This window comes from Nerophis lumbriciformis, linkage group LG19, assembly GCF_033978685.3.
Source record: "Nerophis lumbriciformis linkage group LG19, RoL_Nlum_v2.1, whole genome shotgun sequence".
NCBI lineage: Eukaryota > Metazoa > Chordata > Actinopteri > Syngnathiformes > Syngnathidae > Nerophis > Nerophis lumbriciformis.
In genome coordinates this window covers 39,231,625-39,256,519 of record NC_084566.2, presented here as the reverse complement: position 1 = coordinate 39,256,519, position 24,895 = coordinate 39,231,625, and the positions used below count along the sequence as shown (strand labels likewise).

The window sequence follows — 24,895 nt, the reverse complement described above, 5'->3', positions numbered from 1 at the left end:
TGAGCTCCCCCCGGATGGCAGAGCTTCTCACCCTATCTCTGAGGGAGAGCCCCGCCACCCGGCGGAGGAAACTCATTTCGGCCGCTTGTACCCGTGATCTTGTCCTTTCGGTCATGACCCAAAGCTCATGACCATAGGTGAGGATGGGAACGTAGATCGACCGGTAAATCGAGAGCTTTGCCTTCCGGCTCAGCTCCTTCTTCACCACAACGGATCGATACAGCGTCCGCATTACTGAAGACGCCGCACCGATCCGCCTGTCCATCTCACCATCCACTCTTCCCTCACTCGTGAACAAGACTCCGAGGTACTTGAACTCCTCCACTTGGGGCAAGATCTCCTCCCCAACCCGGAGATGGCACTCCACCCTTTTCCGGGATATATGTAATGTAGTAACAGGCATTTACTACATTACCTATTTTGCTCCTTTTATACATAGACGGCGCATTAATACAAAAAAACGCATCAAGACTTTCCCTTTTTCTCGACATCATCACTGATTATTACTCACTGCATACTTCATGAGAGCCCATAAATAATAAAATATCACTTACTGCACAATGTCTGCTGTCATTAGAATACCGACTGATAAAATATTATATTTCCGTTTAGGTGCGAGGCAAATTTACGGTGGTATGGATGGCTTTCCACTTACGTATTATGGCCCCAACTGTACTCACTGGAACATGTAGAAGTTTAGATATGCACCTGCAACCAATACCATCATTATGTTTTGCAACAATTTGTTTGCGATGGTCTTGAGACAGCGCTTTGCTCTTCTTCCCCATCATGAGATGTGTTTTGACCTTTTTGTAGGCCATCAATTAGGACTGAACAAGCTGATATCCATTTGCACTGACAAGCGCCTGGATTGCTGTTTGATACATTTGAAGTGTTTTGGCTTTCCGTGCCTTTTTGCACCTTCCTTTCTTCGTGTGTTTAAATACAGGACAAAACTTCTAATAGAACTGGTGTATTGGACCTGGGGTGTACCTAGTGGACTGTCCACCAGGTGTACAGTATTCTGGTTCATTCTCACCCTCTCTGAACGTGCACAGCTGATTTCGGATGGAGCCAAAGTTCTCGTCCTTGGACAGCGTCTCGTCGTCGGCCACACGGCGCTCGACGTACACCATCATCTGTTTCTCCTACGTCACCACACACAACACGCACACACACACACACACGTTCCTCATGAGCGAACACATGAACACGGGGCCAAACATGCGACAGCAGCATCTTTCCATAAAACTTGGGGGCCCCTCTTACACCTTATTAGGGACAAGCCTGACATTACCCCAAGCAATTCGAGTAACGCACTTTAGACAGAGCTGACCGCTTTGTATACTCTAGCCTTTAAATAGACCCCCCTTTTAGACTAGTTGATCTGCCGTTTCTTTTCTGCTCTGCCCCCCTCTCCTTCGTGGAGGGGGGGCACAGGTTTGGTGGCCACGGATGAAGCGGTGGCTGTCCAAAGTGGGGACACAGGGTGGACCGCTCGTCTGTGCATCGGTTGGGGACGTCTCTGCACTGCTGACCTGTCTCCGCCTCCGGATGATCTCCTGCTGGCCCCACTATGGACTGGACTCTCACACTATTATGTTAGATCCACTATGGACTGGACTCTCACTATTATGTTAGATCCACTATGGACTGGACTCTCACTATTATGTTAGATCCACTATGGACTGGACTCTCACACTATTATGTTAGATCCACTATGGACTGGACTCTCACTATTATGTTAGATCCACTATGGACTGGACTCTCACTATTATGTTAGATCCACTATGGACTGGACTCTCACACTATTATGTTAGATCCATTATGGACTGGACTCTCACACTATTATGTTAGATCCACTATGGACTGGACTCTCACTATTATGTTAGATCCACTATGGACTGGACTCTCACTATTATGTTAGATCCACTATGGACTGGACTCTCACACTATTATGTTAGATCCACTATGGACTGGACTCTCACTATTATGTTAGATCCACTATGGACTGGACACTCACACTATTATGTTAGATCCACTATGGACTGGACTCTCACACTATTATGTTAGATCCACTAAGGACTGGACTCTCACACTATTATGTTAGATCCACTATGGACTGGACTCTCACACTATTATGTTAGATCCACTATGGACTGTACTCTCACACTATTATGTTAGATCCACTATGGACTGGACTCTCACACTATTATGTTAGATCCACTATGGACTGGACTCTCACTATTATGTTAGATCCACTATGGACTGGACTCTCACACTATTATGTTAGATCCACTATGGACTGGACTCTATTATGCTAGATCCACTATGGACTGGACTCTCACTGTTATGTTAGATCCACTATGGACTGGACTCTCACTATTATGTTAGATCCACTATGGACTGGACTCTATTATGCTAGATCCACTATGGACTGGACTCTCACACTATTATGTTAGATCCACTATGGACTGGACTCTATTATGCTAGATCCACTATGGACTGGACTCTCATACTATTATGCTAGATCCACTATGGAGTGAACTCTCACAATATTATGTTAGATCCACTATGGACTGGACTCTCACACTATTATGTTAGATCCACTATGGACTGGACTCTCACTATTATGTTAGATCCACTATGGACTGGACTCTCACACTATTTGTTAGATCCACTATGGACTGGACTCTCACACTATTATGTTAGATCCACTATGGACTGGACTCTCACACTATTATGTTAGATCCACTATGGACTGGACTCTATTATGCTAGATCCACTATGGACTGGACTCTCACTATTATGTTAGATCCACTATGGACTGGACTCTCACTATTATGTTAGATCCACTATGGACTGGACTCTATTATGCTAGATCCACTATGGACTGGACTCTCACACTATTATGTTAGATCCACTATGGACTGGACTCTCATACTATTATGCTAGATCCACTATGGACTGGACTCTCACAATATTATGTTAGATCCACTATGGACTGGACTCTCACACTATTATGTTAGATCCACTATGGACTGGACTCTCACACTATTATGTTAGATCCACTATGGACTGGACCCTCACAATATTATGTTAGATCCACTATGGACTGGACTCTCACAATATTATGTTAGATCCACTATGGACTGGACTCTCACACTATTATGTTAGATCCACTATGGACTGGACTCTCACTATTATGTTAGATCCACTATGGACTGGACTCTCACACTATTATGTTAGATCCACTATGGACTGGACTCTCACACTATTATGTTAGATCCACTATGGACTGGACTCTAACTATTATGTTAGATCCACTATGGACTGGACTCTCACACTATTATGTTAGATCCACTATGGACTGGACTCTCACTATTATGTTAGATCCACTATGGACTGGACTCTCACTATTATGTTAGATCCACTATGGACTGGACTCTCACACTATTATGTTAGATCCACTATGGACTGGACTCTCACACTATTATGTTAGATCCACTATGGACTGGACTCTAACTATTATGTTAGATCCACTATGGACTGGACTCTCACACTATTATGTTAGATCCACTATGGAGTGAACTCTCACAATATTATGTTAGATCCACTATGGACTGGACTCTCACACTATTATGTTAGATCCACTATGGACTGGACTCTCACACTATTATGTTAGATCCACTATGGACTGGACTCTCACTATTATGTTAGATCCACTATGGACTGGACCCTCACAATATCATGTTAGATCCACTATGGACTGGACTCTCACTATTATGTTAGATCCACTATGGACTGGACTCTCACACTATTATGTTAGATCCACTATGGACTGGACTCTCACACTATTATGTTAGATCCACTATGGACTGGACTCTAACTATTATGTTAGATCCACTATGGACTGGACTCTCACACTATTATGTTAGATCCACTATGGAGTGAACTCTCACAATATTATGTTAGATCCACTATGGACTGGACTCTCACACTATTATGTTAGATCCACTATGGACTGGACTCTCACTATTATGTTAGATCCACTATGGACTGGACTCTCACACTATTATGTTAGATCCATTATGGACTGGACTCTCACACTATTATGTTAGATCCACTATGGACTGGACTCTCACTATTATGTTAGATCCACTATGGACTGGACTCTCACTATTATGTTAGATCCACTATGGACTGGACTCTCACACTATTATGCTAGATCCACTATGGACTGGACTCTCACTATTATGTTAGATCCACTATGGACTGGACACTCACACTATTATGTTAGATCCACTATGGACTGGACTCTCACACTATTATGTTAGATCCACTAAGGACTGGACTCTCACACTATTATGTTAGATCCACTATGGACTGGACTCTCACACTATTATGTTAGATCCACTATGGACTGGACTCTCACTATTATGTTAGATCCACTATGGACTTGACTCTCACTATTATGTTAGATCCACTATGGACTGTACTCTCACTATTATGTTAGATCCACTATGGACTGGACTCTCACACTATTATGTTAGATCCACTATGGACTGGACTCTCACTATTATGTTAGATCCACTATGGACTGGACTCTCACTATTATGTTAGATCCACTATGGACTGGACTCTCACTATTATGTTAGATCCACTATGGACTGGACTCTCACACTATTATGTTAGATCCACTATGGACTGGACTCTCACACTATTATGTTAGATCCACTATGGACTGGACTCTCACACTATTATTATGTTAGATCCACTATGGACTGGACTCTCACACTATTATGTTAGATCCACTATGGACTGGACTCTCACACTATTATGTTAGATCCACTATGGACTGGACTCTCACACTATTATGTTAGATCCACAATGGACTGGACTCTCACACTATTATGTTAGATCCACTATGGACTGGACTCTCATACTATTATGCTAGATCCACTATGGAGTGAACTCTCACAATATTATGTTAGATCCACTATGGACTGGACTCTCACACTATTATGTTAGATCCACTATGGACTGGACTCTCACTATTATGTTAGATCCACTATGGACTGGACTCTCACACTATTATGTTAGATCCACTATGGACTGGACTCTCACACAATTATGTTAGATCCACTATGGACTGGACTGTCACACTATTATGTTAGATCCACTATGGACTGGACTCTCACACTATTATGTTAGATCCACTATGGACTGGACTCTCACACTATTATGTTAGATCCACTATGGACTGGACTCTCACTATTATGTTAGATCCACTATGGACTGGACTCTCACACTATTATGTTAGATCCACTATGGACTGGACTCTCACACTATTATGTTAGATCCACTATGGACTGGACTCTCACACTATTATTATGTTAGATCCACTATGGACTGGACTCTCACACTATTATGTTAGATCCACTATGGACTGGACTCTCACACTATTATGTTAGATCCACTATGGACTGGACTCTCACACTATTATGTTAGATCCACAATGGACTGGACTCTCACACTATTATGTTAGATCCACTATGGACTGGACTCTCATACTATTATGCTAGATCCACTATGGAGTGAACTCTCACAATATTATGTTAGATCCACTATGGACTGGACTCTCACACTATTATGTTAGATCCACTATGGACTGGACTCTCACTATTATGTTAGATCCACTATGGACTGGACTCTCACACTATTATGTTAGATCCACTATGGACTGGACTCTCACACAATTATGTTAGATCCACTATGGACTGGACTGTCACACTATTATGTTAGATCCACTATGGACTGGACTCTCACACTATTATGTTAGATCCACTATGGACTGGACTCTCACACTATTATGTTAGATCCACTATGGACTGGACTCTCACTATTATGTTAGATCCACTATGGACTGGACTCTCACACTATTATGTTAGATCCACTATGGACTGGACTCTCACTATTATGTTAGATCCACTATGGACTGGACTCTCACACTATTATGTTAGATCCACTATGGACTGGACTCTCACACTATTATGTTAGATCCACTATGGACTGGACTCTCACACTATTATGTTAGATCCACTATGGACTGGACTCTCACTATTATGTTAGATCCACTATGGACTGGACTCTCACTATTATGTTAGATCCACTATGGACTGGACTCTCACACTATTATGTTAGATCCACTATGGACTGGACTCTCACACTATTATGTTAGATCCACTATGGACTGGACTCTCACTATTATGTTAGATCCACTATGGACTGGACACTCACACTATTATGTTAGATCCACTATGGACTGGACTCTCACACTATTATGTTAGATCCACTATGGACTGGACTCTCACTATTATGTTAGATCCACTATGGACTTGACTCTCACTATTATGTTAGATCCACTATGGACTGTACTCTCACTATTATGTTAGATCCACTATGGACTGGACTCTCACACTATTATGTTAGATCCACTATGGACTGGACTCTCACTATTATGTTAGATCCACTATGGACTGGACTCTCACTATTATGTTAGATCCACTATGGACTGGACTCTCACTATTATGTTAGATCCACTATGGACTGGACTCTCACACTATTATGTTAGATCCACTATGGACTGGACTCTCACACTATTATGTTAGATCCACTATGGACTGGACTCTCACACTATTATTATGTTAGATCCACTATGGACTGGACTCTCACACTATTATGTTAGATCCACTATGGACTGGACTCTCACACTATTATGTTAGATCCACTATGGACTGGACTCTCACACTATTATGTTAGATCCACAATGGACTGGACTCTCACACTATTATGTTAGATCCACTATGGACTGGACTCTCATACTATTATGCTAGATCCACTATGGAGTGAACTCTCACAATATTATGTTAGATCCACTATGGACTGGACTCTCACACTATTATGTTAGATCCACTATGGACTGGACTCTCACTATTATGTTAGATCCACTATGGACTGGACTCTCACACTATTATGTTAGATCCACTATGGACTGGACTCTCACACAATTATGTTAGATCCACTATGGACTGGACTGTCACACTATTATGTTAGATCCACTATGGACTGGACTCTCACACTATTATGTTAGATCCACTATGGACTGGACTCTCACACTATTATGTTAGATCCACTATGGACTGGACTCTCACTATTATGTTAGATCCACTATGGACTGGACTCTCACACTATTATGTTAGATCCACTATGGACTGGACTCTCACACTATTATGTTAGATCCACTATGGACTGGACTCTCACACTATTATTATGTTAGATCCACTATGGACTGGACTCTCACACTATTATGTTAGATCCACTATGGACTGGACTCTCACACTATTATGTTAGATCCACTATGGACTGGACTCTCACACTATTATGTTAGATCCACAATGGACTGGACTCTCACACTATTATGTTAGATCCACTATGGACTGGACTCTCATACTATTATGCTAGATCCACTATGGAGTGAACTCTCACAATATTATGTTAGATCCACTATGGACTGGACTCTCACACTATTATGTTAGATCCACTATGGACTGGACTCTCACTATTATGTTAGATCCACTATGGACTGGACTCTCACACTATTATGTTAGATCCACTATGGACTGGACTCTCACACAATTATGTTAGATCCACTATGGACTGGACTGTCACACTATTATGTTAGATCCACTATGGACTGGACTCTCACACTATTATGTTAGATCCACTATGGACTGGACTCTCACACTATTATGTTAGATCCACTATGGACTGGACTCTCACTATTATGTTAGATCCACTATGGACTGGACTCTCACACTATTATGTTAGATCCACTATGGACTGGACTCTCACTATTATGTTAGATCCACTATGGACTGGACTCTCACACTATTATGTTAGATCCACTATGGACTGGACTCTCACACTATTATGTTAGATCCACTATGGACTGGACTCTCACACTATTATGTTAGATCCACTATGGACTGGACTCTCACTATTATGTTAGATCCACTATGGACTGGACTCTCACTATTATGTTAGATCCACTATGGACTGGACTCTCACACTATTATGTTAGATCCACTATGGACTGGACTCTCACACTATTATGTTAGATCCACTATGGACTGGACTCTCACTATTATGTTAGATCCACTATGGACTGGACACTCACACTATTATGTTAGATCCACTATGGACTGGACTCTCACACTATTATGTTAGATCCACTATGGACTGGACTCTCACTATTATGTTAGATCCACTATGGACTTGACTCTCACTATTATGTTAGATCCACTATGGACTGTACTCTCACTATTATGTTAGATCCACTATGGACTGGACTCTCACACTATTATGTTAGATCCACTATGGACTGGACTCTCACTATTATGTTAGATCCACTATGGACTGGACTCTCACTATTATGTTAGATCCACTATGGACTGGACTCTCACTATTATGTTAGATCCACTATGGACTGGACTCTCACACTATTATGTTAGATCCACTATGGACTGGACTCTCACACTATTATGTTAGATCCACTATGGACTGGACTCTCACACTATTATTATGTTAGATCCACTATGGACTGGACTCTCACACTATTATGTTAGATCCACTATGGACTGGACTCTCACACTATTATGTTAGATCCACTATGGACTGGACTCTCACACTATTATGTTAGATCCACAATGGACTGGACTCTCACACTATTATGTTAGATCCACTATGGACTGGACTCTCATACTATTATGCTAGATCCACTATGGAGTGAACTCTCACAATATTATGTTAGATCCACTATGGACTGGACTCTCACACTATTATGTTAGATCCACTATGGACTGGACTCTCACTATTATGTTAGATCCACTATGGACTGGACTCTCACACTATTATGTTAGATCCACTATGGACTGGACTCTCACACAATTATGTTAGATCCACTATGGACTGGACTGTCACACTATTATGTTAGATCCACTATGGACTGGACTCTCACACTATTATGTTAGATCCACTATGGACTGGACTCTCTCACTATTATGTTAGATCCACTATGGACTGGACTCTCACACTATTATGTTAGATCCACTATGGACTGGACTCTCACACTAGTATGTTAGATCCACTATGGACTGGACTCTCACACTATTATGTTAGATCCACTATGGACTGGACTCTCACAATATTATGTTAGATCCACTATGGACTGGACTCTCACACTATTATGTTAGATCCACTATGGACTGGACTCTCACACTATTATGTTAGATCCACTATGGACTGGACTCTCACACTATTATGTTAGATCCACTATGGACTGGACTCTCACACTATTATGTTAGATCCACTATGGACTGGACTCTCACAATATGATGTTAGATCCAATATGGACTGGACTCTCACACTATTATGTTAGATCCACTATGGACTGGACTCTCACTATTATGTTAGATCCACTATGGACTGGACTCTCACACTATTATGTTAGATCCACTATGGACTGGACTCTCACACTATTATGTTAGATCCACTATGGACTGGACTCTCACACTATTATGTTAGATCTACTATGGACTGGACTCTCACACTATTATGTTAGATCCACTATGGACTGGACTCTCACTATTATGTTAGATCCACTATGGACTGGACTCTCACACTATTATGTTAGATCCACTATGGACTGGACTCTCACACTATTATGTTAGATCCACTATGGACTGGACTCTCAAACTATTATGTTAGATCCACTATGGACTGGACTCTCACACTATTATGTGATTATGTATGTATTGTAAGGCTTGGGTTCATTGTGTTGCATATTGTAAAATGTGCAGATACCACAACTTGTTGGCATGATTCACTGTGCTGTACTGTCTGCAAAATTCAATAAAAATATTTGGGGGGAAAAAGAAGTGGCAGCAGGCGTGCAGAATGCAGATGATTAGATTTTGGAGGCCAACTTGACAAACGAGTTTGAGCGAGGTGACCTCTGTGTCTAGACTCTTTTCTGGAATGTGTTTGTAAACTTGCTACAAAAAAAAAGCACACACAAGACAAAAGTGCTTCTTTGTTAGCGAACATAGTTTGTAGAGATGTCCGATAACATCGGGCTGCCGATATTATCGGCCGATAAATGCTTTAAAATGTAATATCGGAAATTATCGGTATCGGTTTCAAAAAGTAAAATGTATGACTTTTTAAAACACGGACGTAGGGAGAAGTACAGAGCGCCAATAAACCTTAAAGGCACTGCCTTTGCGTGCCGGCCCAGTCACATAATATCTACGGCTTTTCACACACACAAGTGAATGTAACGCATACTTGGTCAACAGCCATACAGGTCACACTGAAGGTTGGCCGTATAAACAACTTTAACACTGTTACAAATATGCGCCACACTGTGAACCCACACCAAACAAGAATGACAAACACCGTAACACAACATAACACACATATGCGGTCCTCTCCGAGGTTTTCTCAGTCATTCACATCGACGTCCCACTGGGGTGAGTTTTTCCTTGCCCTTATGTGGGCTCTGTACCGAGGATGTCGTTGTGGCTTGTGCAGCCCTTTGAGACACTTGTGATTTAGGGCTATATAAATAAACATTGATTGATTGATTGATTGATAAACACAACAGAACAAATAACCCAGAACCCCTTGCAGCACTAACTCTTCGGGGACGCTACAATATACACCCCCCCGCTATCCCCTAAACCCCCCCTCAACCTCCTCATGCTCTCTCAGGGAGAGCATGTCCCAAATTCCAAGCTGCTGTTTTGAGGCATGTTAAAAGAAATAATGCACTTTGTGACTTCAATAATAAATATGGCAGTGACATTTGTTTCCGTAACTTGAGTTGATTTATTTTGGAAAACCTTGTTACATTGTTTAATGCATCCAGCGGGGCATCACAACTAAATTAGTAGGGGTGTAACGGTACACAAAATTTTCGGTTCGGTACGTACCTCGGTTTAGAGGTCACGGTTCGGTTCATTTTCGGTACAGTAAGAAAACAACAAAATATACATTTTTGGGTTATTTATTTAACACATTTGCTAAATCTTCCACCAAAAATATTTTTCTTAGTGGAATATTTGATGTGAAGTAATGGGAACCTTGGATAGGTCAATAATTCATAATAACATTGATTTTGATTCAATATTATGTTTTGAGCAATGACAGTTTGAAAGAAAAAAAAAACAGCTTTGTTTTATTAGTCAACATTGCAACTTTTTCTAAATTACATTTAACCTTTAAGCTTTTTTATTTCACTTTTGTTATGTTTTTGTTTATTTTAATAGTATTTTTAGAATGTGCCGTGGGCCTTTAAAACATTAGCTGTGGGCCGCAAATGGCCTCCGGGGCACACTTTTGACACCCCTGCTATAGATATTAAAACATTAAATGTGATAAATCTATGGATAAAAAGCAGAGCCTGGCGACGCATGCGCGTTTATCATAACTCTCTCTCTCTCTCTCTGTCTCTGCCCCTCCCTCACCAATGCTGCTGCGCGCACAATTTGTTTTGTTTTTAACCCCTTCTTAACCCTGAACGTACATTGAAAATACATGCAACCATAACTCAAAATGCCAGACATTTGAGGCATTTAAGAAACTCCGCCCTGACAGCTCAGCAAAAGAGGACATGTCCGGTGAAAAGAGGACGTATGGTCAGTCTATCCTAGCCCGTTAGCTGCTAGCATGCCGTGTGTTGTGCCTCGGTGCATTGTTTACACATACCTGCCAACTTTTGAAATCAGAAAAACCTAGTAGCCAGGGTCCAGGGGCCGCAGGCCCCGGTAGGTCCAGGACAAAGTCCTGGTGGGGGGTTCAGTTCGCCCCCCGACGCAAAATGATTATTAGCATTCAGACAGGTTAAAATTTTGCTAAAACCATCACTTTTCTATCAGTCACAGTGACTTTTCAAAACAAAAATATTACAGCAAAAATCATATGGGTTGATTGACATGTTTATTCTGTAAGCTAACTTCAATAGTTTGAAATTATTTTGACAGTTAATGCCAGTTATCCTGTCAACCTTTCACAAGACTTCAATTTGTTAATTGAAAGTATAAACACTTTTTACAGTAAACAAATGGTAAAACAGTACTAAACAATTACATTAAAAAAAAATTGGTGTCATTATTAACTTTATTGTTTATGTAATAAAAGATTTACTTAAAATTTTATGTTTTGTGAGTTTTTTTATGCTACGAACTGTACTTACCGGCGATGTAAACCGAAGGAGACATTTCCGTAATGAAAGCTGCAACACCCTTTTTAGATCCCATCATCACTGCAGCATTATCGGCAGCAAAGCAAACCAAATTCTGCCAAGGAATTTCGTTTGAGTCTATTTCTTCCGCGAGTATTTTGTAAATGTTTTCGCCTGTGGAAGCCGTATTGCATTCCCTGAAAGACAGAAGTACTGACAATACTTTTCCAATGTCGTCATCGAAATATCGAACACAAATGGGGTACAGTTTTACATCGTCATAATCGGTGCTGCCGTCAGTCGACATGCTAAATGGTTCCGTCTTCATGACATCGGCGATACTTTTTGAGGATTCTGTTCCAAGACACTGAATAATGTTTGATGTTTTGGTTCGACCACATCCATATTTTTTGGCGATTTTCGAGTCGGGAAACATTTTCCGAAAAAACTGTCCCATGTGATCAGCCAGTGCGATTGGAAGTCCATGCTCAATTACTGCCTCCGTAAATAAAACTTCGGCATTTATCACATCCAAAGAATCTGTTTGGGCGACGAAAAACGTTGAAAGTTTTCCACTTGTATCGCTAGCAACGGCATTAGACTTGTGTTTTTTTGTCCCAACGTGGTCTTTTACATCGCTAATTCCTCCGTGTCCGATCGAAAAATCTTGTCTGCACAAGGTGCAATTCGCGTAGTTTTCACCCTTTTTGGAACGGATAATTATTCCCGGATAGGCTTTTGAATATTCTTCACGGAATGACTGCAGTTTTCTTTTCGGTTTAAGACTCGTATGCGATTTTTCTCCGGCTGATTCCATGATCGTTCGCTCGTTTGGAAACAATGGCAACTGGTGCCTCGTGCTTGGCAGCGGTGCTATAAATAGCCTCGCGCATGGCATTCGGAATGGCTCGATAGGAAGTTACGGGAAGCAGTGTCGATTGTCATTGTTGTTACGCGATTTCGTGAATAAAACTTTTTTTTAAATATTTTTTTTTAATTAATGAAAAACCGTATTTTTTATCACTGCAACCGTAACCCGGAATAGGTTGATGAAAACCGTACTAATTACGGGAAAACCGGAGTAGTTGGCAGGTATGTTTACACAACGCGCGGTACGCTACTTAATATGTCCGTGTGGAAACTCGTTCGGTACACCTCCGAACCGAACCGAAACCCCCGTACCGAAACGGTACACCCCTAAAAATTAGGCATAATAATGTGTTAATTCCACGACTGCATATATCGGTATCGGTTGATATCGGAATCGGTAACTAAGAGTTGGACAATATCGTAATATCGGCAAAAAAGCCATTGTCGGACATCTCTAATAGTTTGCGTACACGTGTTCTCCTACCTCTACTAGAAACCTGCACAGCTCCTTAAAAGGCTCCCCCAGGCTCTCGTCACGGATTTTCCTGATGACGAGAACGTTGACTGGAGGTTTATTCCAGGTGAGGCGCTGGCTTGCCGGGTCCTGAATGTGCCTGGGGGAGAGAGGGAGAGAGGGAGGGAGAGAGAGAGAGAGAGAGAGAGAGAGAGAGAGAGAGAGAGAGAGAGAGAGAGAGAGAGAGAGAGAGAGAGAGACACACACACACACACACACACACACACACTGGTTATCATTTGGTATGGGGACCAAGTTTTTGATCATGACTTGTGGGGACCAGCCTTTCTACAGGTTGTGGAGGCATTAAAAAAAATGGTGTAAAAAGGCCACTGCCCAGTTAGCTCATACACGTCTTTAAATCTCTGGATTGATGAAGTAATGTGCTGATCATTCTTACTGGGGACCAGAGGTGGGTAGAGTAGCCAGAAATTGTACTCAAGTAAGAGTACCGTACTGTTACTTTAGAGATTTATTACTCAAGTAAAAGTAAGGAGTAGTCACCCAAATATTTACTTGAGTAAAAGTAAAAAGTATGTTGTGAAAAAACTACTCAAGTACTGAGTAACTGATGAGTAACATACACACACATATTATATATATATATATATATATATATGCACATATATATATATACAGTATATAATTTATATTTATTTATTTTGCCGTTTTTGTTTACATGTTAAAGGTGTTTTAATGAATATACATGCATGTTTAACACATATAGATTCCTTTCTTTCATGAAGACAAGAATATAAGTTGGTGTATTACCTGATTCTGATGACTTGCATTGATTGGAATCAGACAGTAGTGCTGATAGCGTTCTCGTTTTCAAATGGAGGAGAAAAAAAGTTCCTCCTTTCTGTCTAATACCACATGAAAGTGGTTGGTTTTTGGCATCTTATTTGTCCAGCTTCCATATTAGTTTTTATACACTTTACAAAAAATACATTGGCGGCAAACTCCGTAGCTTGCTAGCTTGTTTGCGCTGGCTTTCGGAGACTCTTGTTTTGAAAGCGCAGGCGCGATCGAGCGGCACTTTTATTGTGAAGACAGGAACTGTGCAGTCAGTCTTTAGGCTTTTGACGGGATGTACGGTTGAAATAAAAAAGGGTCTTTTTTCCTTCACACTTTTGATTGATTGATTGGAACTTTTATTAGTAGATTGCACAGTACAGTACATATTCCGTACAATTGACCACTAAATGGTAAAACCCCAATAAGTTTTTCAACTTGTTTAAGTCAGGTCATGTGACCGCCTGGCTCTGTTTGATTGGTCCAACGTCACCAGTGACTGCATCTGATTGGTGGAACGGAGTGAACGTCACCAGTGACTGTATTTGTTGAAACGCAGGCACTATGAAGGTCTGTCTGACAGACCAAAACAAACAAAGCGTGCATTAACAGATCGATAAAAATTAGTAGCGAGCTGAATGTAGATAAAAGTAGCGGAGTAAAAGTAGCGTTTCTTCTCTATAAATATACTCAAGTAAAAGTAAAAGTATGTTGCATTAAAACTACTCTTAGAAGTACAATTTATCCCAAAAGTTACTCAAGTAGATGTAACGGAGTAAATGTAGCGCGTTACTACCCACCTCTGCTGGGGACCCTGGGGAAAAAGACTTCATATGCTTCATGGGGGACCAAATTTAAATCATTTTGCATAATTCACACAAATTTGTACGTGACTACTGAGGACCATTTAAAAAAATAAAAAAAAGTTCAAATTAAATATGACATGATCCTCAGAATCATTTAAAAAGGTTTCCCTTTAGGGGACCTGTTTTTTTTGTCCCCACACTGCAAAAAGTCAGTGTTCAAAAACAAGGGGAAAAAAAATACAAAAATGAGGGGTATTTTATTTGAACGAAGTAAAATTATCTGCCAATAGAACAAGAAAATGTGGCTTGTCAAGACTTTCCAAAACAAGTCAAATGAGCTAACCTCAATGAACCCCAAAATACCTTAAAATAAGTATATTCTCACTAATAACAACTGTACTTTATTTGATAGAAAAAACAAATATGAGACCTTTTTTCTCAGTATGTTGAAAAATATTGTTAAATAAAGTAAATGCTAGTGCCATTATCTTGACATAATGATATGCGCTCGGCATTACATTTCTTGAAAGCAGCAAACTTATACTAAAAACTAGTTTATTTTTCTTAATGGAAAGGCAACAAGTTACTCTCGGGGTCTACGAGCCGCTCATGTATGTATATATATCACACTTGCCAACCCTCCCGAATTTTCCGGGAGACTCCCGAAATTCAGCGCCTGTCCCGAAAACCTCCCGGGACAAATATTCTCCCGAAAATCTCCCGATTTTCAGCCGGAGCTGGAAGCCACGCCCCCTCCAGCTCCATGCGGACCTGAGTGAGGAAAGCCTTTTTTCATGACGGGAGGACAACAGGGTGACAAGAACTAAATCATACAGACTAGAGATAAATTGTATTATTATGTTTATCTTACCTAAAAATAAATATATTCATTATTAAAAAATAAAAATAAATACATGTTTACTATATTTTGCTAAAAACATCAAAATTAATTGTATTTTTATTTGTATTTTTTCCTGACTCCTTATTACATCCAGCCATAGATTTACACATTAAAATAAACATATTTAGAATAATTGATTTTAAATTATCATAATAATTCATTCAAAATGACCATATTTAAATATTTAAATAATTGCTTGTTTATCAACAACTTTATCATTTTATTCATTACATTTTGAAGCTCTCAGAAGCCAAGTTATGTTATATTCCTTAATATTTATTTATGCAAGTTTGAAGTATCAATTATCCAAACACAGTTTTGTTTGCATATTTTCAGGATGTAGATATCAATATATATATATATATATATATATATATGAAATACTTGACTTGGTGAATTCTAGCTGTCAATATACTCCTCCCCTCTTAACCACGCCCCCACCCCACCCCCGACCACGCCCCCCCTCCCGAAATCGGAAGTCTCAAGGTTGGCAAGTATGATATATATATATATTTAAAAAAATGTTATTGTAATTTTGAAGAATTTATCTGAATTTGCATGAACTATTTCTGTTCAAAATTGTTTGAAATGTTAAATGTTTAAATATGAACTGTCAGTTTACTGTACTGTGCCAACTGTACTACTATATGAGTACCTATTTTCTATTGTTTCATTGAAAATAAAACAGCAAAGTCCATTTGGCTGTCATCTGTTTTAATTATGAGACACAATTGTGTCAAAAATCATGATTTTTTTATTTCACGCTTGAAATAAGAAATGATTACTTTGAAAATGCAGTTTTACACTTGTGAGTGTTGATATTCTAGTTTCAAGCATGTTTTACTCAATATAGGTCAGCAACAAGCTGTAATATCTTACTGAGATCATTTAAATGGTAAATGGGTTATACTTACTATACTATACGCTTTTCTCCCTTTTTAGGACCAAAACACTTAAAACAAGTAAAACACTCTAACATAAAATCTGCTTAGTGAGAAGAATCCTCTTATCAGACAGAAAATAAGCAAATATCACCCTTATTTGACATATTTCATCTTACTTAGATTTCACTTTTTGCAGTGTATACCGTCAGAGGTCCCTAAAGGTAAATACAGTGATGTAAGTAAGCATTTCCGCACGCACAAGCCCGTAAGGATTCTAAGCAACATTAGTTAACAGTTCCATCAGTTTGACCCGGTTACGTTCACTCATTAACAGCAATGACAAGCTCATCTAAAAATTCCACTATTTACCTTTTTTTCCACTCCTTCTTTCGACGACGACTGACCGGCATTGTTGTGAGAAAACATTGACACAAACTAGCAACAAGTATCTGTACTCGTCTCATTCCGAGGGAACGACCAATCCCGGCCTTCGCGTTTTATCTTATCTGACATAGTTACACAATGCTTTCAGTGTCAACGTCCAGACAGGCTGTCCTCGTCGCCCTCACGCCTCACTTACTAATAAGCACGAAAGCACTTTGGAAATGCTTACATGACTGACGTCGGGTTGGGAAGAATACAGGCTTTGGGTCCGAAGTGAGTGGCTGGATACGGTCCATGAAGGAAGTGAGCTCTCCTGTGAGAGAAGAAAGAGAAGGAAGACAAGTCAAGAGCCCATCAGCTCCCGTCCTGGGCAGCCGACCTGTGCCAGTGGCATGACCGACCAGCTGGCAGAGCGCAGAGCAAACCTCTTAGCTGAACTTTCCGCTGCATCGCTCACTGAGCCGGACGGCTCCAAGTGCTCCCGTTGGCCCGGTAACCTCCACTGCTCCGTCTCCCAGAGCAGCTGTTCCTGACCATCCCCCCGCCGCTGCGACTTCTTCGCCTCTCGCCGTCGCCTTGGTGAGGCGGCCGGGCGCTCCCTTTGCTTGGCGGAGAGGCGGACCGACTCGGACGCTTTGCCCGCGCGTCGGGACATGCCGCCGTCCGGCTGCGATGAGCAGCCCGCAAAATTGTCCATACTGTGTGATAGCAAAGCACAACATCTTAGCATATTATACCAAGTCTTAAAACAAAACAGAAATATTAAAAAACTACAGAAATATAATCAGATTCTATCAGTCGGCATCCTACTGACAGCAGAAATTGTACAGTAAGAGATGTATTATTTATTGGCTCTCATGAAGTGATAGCAAGACACAACATCTTAGCATAATATACCAATTCTTAAAACAAAACAGAAATATTAAAAAACGACATAAATATAATAAGATTCTCTCAGTCGGCATCCTACTGAGAGCAGACATTGTACAGTAAGAGATGTTTTATTATTTATTGTCTCTCGTGAAATGATATGATAGCAAGGCACAAAATCTTAGCATATTATACCAATTCTTAAAACAAAACAGAAATATTAAAAAACGACATAAATATAATAAGATTCTCTCAGTCGGCATCCTACTGACAGCAGACATTGTACAGTAAGATATGTTTTATTATTTATTGGCTCCCATAAAGTGATAGCAAAGCACAAAATCTTAGCATATTATACCAAGTCTTAAAACAAAACAGAAATATTACAAAAATACGGAAATATAATCAGATTCTATCAGTCGGCATCCTACTGAGAGCAGACATTGTACAGTAAGAGATGTTTTATTATTTATTGTCCCTCGTGAAGTGATATGATAGCAAGGCACAAAATCTTTGCATATTATACCAATTCTTAAAACAAAACAGAAATATTAAAAAACTACATGAATATAATAAGATTCTCTCAGTCGGCATCCTACTGACAGCAGACATTGTACAGTAAGAGATGTATTATTTATGGGCTCTCATGAAGTGATAGCAAGACACAACATCTTAGCATATTATACCAAGTCTTAAAACAAAACAGAAAGATTAAAAAAATACGAAAATATAATCAGATTCTATCAGTCGGCATCCTACTGACAGCAGACATTGTACAGTAAGATATGTTTTATTATTTATTGGCTCCCATAAAGTGATAGCAAAGCACAAAATCTTAGCATATTATACCAAGTCTTAAAACAAAACAGAAATATTAAAAAACTACAGAAATATAATCAGATTCTATCAGTCGGCATCCTACTGACAGCAGACATTGTACAGTAAGAGATGTATTATTTATTGGCTCTCATTAAGTGATAGCAAGACACAACATCTTAGCATAATATACCAATTCTTAAAACAAAACAGAAATATTAAAAAACGACATAAATATAATAAGATTCTCTCAGTCGGCATCCTACTGAGAGCAGACATTGTACAGTAAGAGATGTTTTATTATTTATTGTCTCTCGTGAAATGATATGATAGCAAGGCACAAAATCTTAGCATATTATACCAATTCTTAAAACAAAACAGAAATATTAAAAAACGACATAAATATAATAAGATTCTCTCAGTCGGCATCCTACTGACAGCAGACATTGTACAGTAAGATATGTTTTATTATTTATTGGCTCCCATAAAGTGATAGCAAAGCACAAAATCTTAGCATATTATACCAAGTCTTAAAACAAAACAGAAATATTACAAAAATACGGAAATATAATCAGATTCTATCAGTCGGCATCCTACTGAGAGCAGACATTGTACAGTAAGAGATGTTTTATTATTTATTGTCTCTCGTGAAGTGATATGATAGCAAGGCACAAAATCTTAGCATATTATACCAATTCTTAAAACAAAACAGAAATATTAAAAAACTACATAAATATACTAAGATTCTCTCAGTCGGCATCCTACTGACAGCAGACATTGTACAGTAAGACATGTTTTATTATTTATTGGCTCCCATGAAGTGATAGCAAAGCAACAAATATTAGCATATTATACCAATTCTTAAAACAAAACAAAAATATTAAAAAACTACAGAAATATAATAAGATTCTATCAGTCGGCATCCTACTGACAGCAGACATTGTACAGTAAGAGATGTATTATTTATTGGCTCTCATGAAGTGATAGCAAGACACAACATCTTAGCATATTATACCAAGTCTTAAAACAAAACAGAAATATTAAAAAAATACGGAAATTTCATCTGATTCTATCAGTCGGCATACTACTGACAGCAGACATTGTACAGTAAGAGATGTTTTATTATTTATTGTCTCTCGTGAAGTGATATGATAGCAAGGCACAAAATCTTAGCATATTATACCAATTCTTAAAACAAAACAGAAATATTAAAAAACTACATAAATATAATAAGATTCTCTCAGTCGGCATCCTACTGACAGCAGACATTGTACAGTAAGACATGTTTTATTATTTATTGGCTCCCATGAAGTGATAGCAAAGCAACAAATATTAGCATATCATACCAATTCTTAAAACAAAACAGAAATATTAAAAAACTACAGAAATATAATAAGATTCTATCAGTCGGCATCCTACTGACAGCAGACATTGTACAGTGAGATATGTTTTATTATTTATTGGCTCCCATAAAGTGATAGCAAAGCACAAAATCTTAGCATATTATACCAAGTCTTAAAACAAAACAGAAATATTAAAAAACTACAGAAATATAATAAGATTCTATCAGTCGGCATCCTACTGACAGCAGACATTGTACAGTAAGAGATGTATTATTTATTGGCTCTCATGAAGTGATAGCAAGACACAACATCTTAGCATATTATACCAAGTCTTAAAACAAAACAGAAATATTACAAAAATATGGAAATATAATCAGATTCTATCAGTCGGCATCCTACTGAGAGCAGACATTGTACAGTAAGAGATGTTTTATTATTTATTGTCTCTCGTGAAGTGATATGATAGCAAGGCACAAAATCTTAGCATATTATACCAATTCTTAAAACAAAACAGAAATATTAAAAAACTACAGAAATATAATAAGATTCTATCAGTCGGCATCCTACTGACAGCAGACATTGTACAGTAAGAGATGTATTATTTATTGGCTCTCATGAAGTGATAGCAAGACACAACATCTTAGCATATTATACCAAGTCTTAAAACAAAACAGAAATATTACAAAAATACGGAAATATAATCAGATTCTATCAGTCGGCATTCTACTGAGAGCAGACATTGTACAGTAAGAGATGTTTTATTATTTATTGTCTCTCGTGAAGTGATATGATAGCAAGGCACAAAATCTTAGCATATACCAATTCTTAAAACAAAACAGAAATATTACAAAAATACGGAAATATAATCAGACTATCAGTCGGCATCCTACTGAGAGCAGACATTGTACAGTAAGAGATGTTTTATTATTTATTGTCTCTCGTGAAGTGATATGATAGCAAGACACAACATCTTAGCATATCATACCAATTCTTAAAACAAAACAGAAATATTTAAAAACTACATAAATATAATCTGATTCTCTCAGTCGGCATCCTACTGACAGCAGACATTGTACAGTAAGATATGTTTTATTATTTATTGGCTCCCATGAAGTGATAGCAAAGCACAAAATCTTAGCATATTATACCAATTCTTAAAACAAAACAGAAATATTAAAAAACTACAGAAATATAATAAGATTCTATCAGTCGGCATCCTACTGACAGCAGACATTGTACAGTAAGAGATGTATTATTTATTAAAAAAATGAAACTCGGTTGACAGTAAAAAGTCGTTAGGTATGACTTTAAACCATAACCAAGCATGCATAGGTAAATCGCTTGCTTGGTAAAATTGTAGACAAGGGGTTGGGAACCTTTTTTGGCTTAGAGAGCCATGAAAGCCAAATATTTTTAAATGTAATTTCCGTGAGAGCCATAATATTGATGATATACAATTATGAAAACTAGGTCCAAGTCAGACCTACATAGACGTTTTTGTTTCATGTCTCTCCGATCTTCCTAGTGGGAGATATAGGCAGTCTAGTTTTTTTTCTTCCTAGGGGGCGCTAGAGCGCAATTTTGAGTTTTGTGGTTCGGTTTTTTTATTAAAAGACAATTTTCGCAGGTCCTGATGTGTGGGTCAAATATGGTGAGTTTTGAAGCATGTTAAGTGGGTCAAATTAGTGCTCAAAGAGGCGGCCGGTATAATAATAATAAAACCTTACAAATTCAATAGGTCCTTATGTCCCATTGCATAAGGACTCCCTTTAGGAGTCCTTATACAATGGGCCATGCGGGCCCTAATTAATTAATTCCGAAGAAAAACAGCACGGGATCCATCATCTGACGGTGGTTTGGCTTCAAGTGGGAATATGTCTTTTAAGGCTGAAACGACGCGTCGACGTAGTCGACGTCATCGGTTACGTAAATACGTCGACGCCGTTTTTGTGCGTCGGCGCGTCGCATATTTACGTCACACTACTGTCATGGCGGAGCGCAAAGCAGACGATGCGAGCGAGGGGAAAAAAGCACGCCAAAAGTCGTCAAAAGTGTGGGAGTATTTCACCAAACGGCCTAATAATGTTGTTGTATGCACACTGTGTCCAGCGGAAATGGCCTATCATAGCAGCACAACGGCTATGAACGAACATTTGAAAAGAAAACCCCCGACAGCGTTCTTGCCATCACCATCAACTAGTCATTCGTCCGCGTGCGTATACGTTGTCATTATTACACAAAAACATGAATGTGTCATTTGTATCTGCGTTGTAAATTCATAAACTAAAGCACCGTTTACTCTGAGAGGCGCGTTTGGCGTGCCTGTTCAGTGTTTACAAAGACGCGCTCCTCTTTAACGCTGTGGAGAGGCGGCGGGGGCGAGCGAACGGCGAGGCGGGGCGCGCCGGGAGCGACGCCGCAAGAGACAGGGGACGACGAGCGAGCGAGGAAGAGGAGCTGAAAAGCGAGGAAAGAAAGAGAAAAGAGTTGGAAGAGAAAAGACTTTGTGTAAAATTAAAAGATTGTAAACCTGGCAAAGCCGTCTGGCGTTCAGTCTGTCGGTCCTGAAAGAACCCCACGGCACAAGACGTGTCACAAACGCTAACGTTAATTAGTTGTGCAAATACCTTTTACAACATTAACAGTTACATATACTATGTACAAACCAACAATTAACTTTCACTTTAATCATACTATCATTGTTGTGTTATTAAGCAAAATAAGCAATACTTTTACTTTTGTTGAAATGTTTACACTGTACACTTTTTTGTATCGGATGTTTAGCTTTATTTTTGCACATTTTAGCAAATAAGCAATACTTTTACTTTTGTTGAAATGTTTACACTTGTTACAGGATATTTCCGTTTTGCACTTTTTTGTATTGGATGTTTATCTTTATTTTTGCACATTTTAAAGCAAAATAAGCAATACTTTTACTTTTGAAATGCTTATACTATTCCAGAATATTAAGATTTGCACTGGATGTTTACTTTTATATTTGCACATTAAAAAGCAAATAAGCTACTTTTAATTTTGTTAAATGTTAAAAGTTTTAAATGTTTACATTGTTACAGAATATTTTGTCATGTTGTTGTCAATGTTGACTGAGTGGCCATACTTTTTTTTTTGTAAATAAAAGCCATGCCTTTTGAAAAAACTGGCCTACATTTATTTTTTCCTCTTCATTTTAAATAAAAAAAATAATCGGTAAAAGGAAAAAATAATCTATAGATTAATCGAAAAAATAATCTATAGATTAACCGATTAATCGAAAAAAATAATCTATAGATTAATCGATAGAAAAATAATCGTTAGCTGCAGCCCTAATGTCTTTACATCATGTCAACATCTCCGTTCGGTGCCACACCAACTAAATGCCGAAGCAACTATTTCCACATCAACACCGTAGGACATATACTATTTGATATGCGGCTCATTTTTACGTGAAATATCTTGTGTGATGCACAAAAGTGCACTTATAGCTTGTTTTAAAATGTCTCTGACAATCTTGCACTTTCTGTTTTGGAAATGACATGAATGTTTGGGGCACTGCTTAACAACTGTTTCATAAATACACTTTTGGTAAATTTACTTAGTTGTGATTTCCCTCTCTGCATGAAAGTTTAAAAGTAGCATATATTAATGCAGTATGAAGAAGAATGTTTTAATGTAGACACATAGAATCATCATACTGCTGTGATTATATGCATCAAGTGTTCTAACTAACTAAAATGTTATTTTCTTTGTGCTCGACAAAAGAAAAGTATTGAGAATGTCTCCATGTTAAGAAAACTCGACTTCTGGCTTTGCCATGATGTCTTGTTAGTTGTTATGAGAGTCGCGTATGTGTGTGTGTGTGTGTGTGTGTGGCCCTTTAAGATATGACAGCGTATGAGGTGAGTGACGTCAGTGAGTGAGTGGTCGAGAGAGGTGAGCGAGCGGCGACAGTGAGTACGTGCAGGTGCTCTATCTTGGTGGATGGCTGCGTCCAATAAAGTCACCAAGTTGCAACAAACCGCCCGTCTTGTCATTCACCCTCATCTGTAAAGACCCACTGCCGGGTAAAGTGAAGGTTGTTAGCCCCGAAGACGTACATAGGCCCTGGAGGAACGTACGTCTCCCTTGCGCTCCTCAACTGCGGTATGGTAGTCTCCCCCGCCCCCACCCACACAAAGCACGCCTTTTCTTTTCCACCGCTGCAATAAAACACACTCAGATCTTCTGTTTCTATCCGATACTACATGAAAAATAACGTAAAATAACGCAGTAACGCATCATGTAGTAACGGTAACTGAGTTCCTGAATATAAAAAATAACGCGTTAGATTACTAGTTACCGCCGAAACTAACGGCGTTACAGTTAGTCCCAACACTGATCGTGACATGGCCTAAAAATATCCAAATATTAA

General features: G+C 39.0%; 1 protein-coding gene across 2 annotated transcripts in view; it reads right to left on the bottom strand.

Annotated features, from left to right (window-relative positions):
• nadkb (NAD kinase b) overlaps positions 1-24,895 on the bottom strand; it is a 62,373-nt gene that overhangs the window by 36,307 nt on the left and 1,171 nt on the right. The window contains exons 2-5 of one of the 2 annotated variants that reach the window (XM_061978802.2): positions 17,884-18,156; positions 17,688-17,771; positions 13,659-13,788; positions 1,040-1,148 (exon numbers count right to left, since the gene is read on the bottom strand). In XM_061978802.2, the coding sequence (XP_061834786.1) occupies positions 1,040-1,148; positions 13,659-13,788; positions 17,688-17,771; positions 17,884-18,155 (595 nt within the window). In that variant the 5' untranslated portion in view covers position 18,156. Of the gene's footprint in view, positions 1-1,039; positions 1,149-13,658; positions 13,789-17,443; positions 17,580-17,687; positions 17,772-17,883; positions 18,157-24,895 lie in introns of those variants that run through there. The other variant, XM_061978804.2, reaches the window with a different exon arrangement.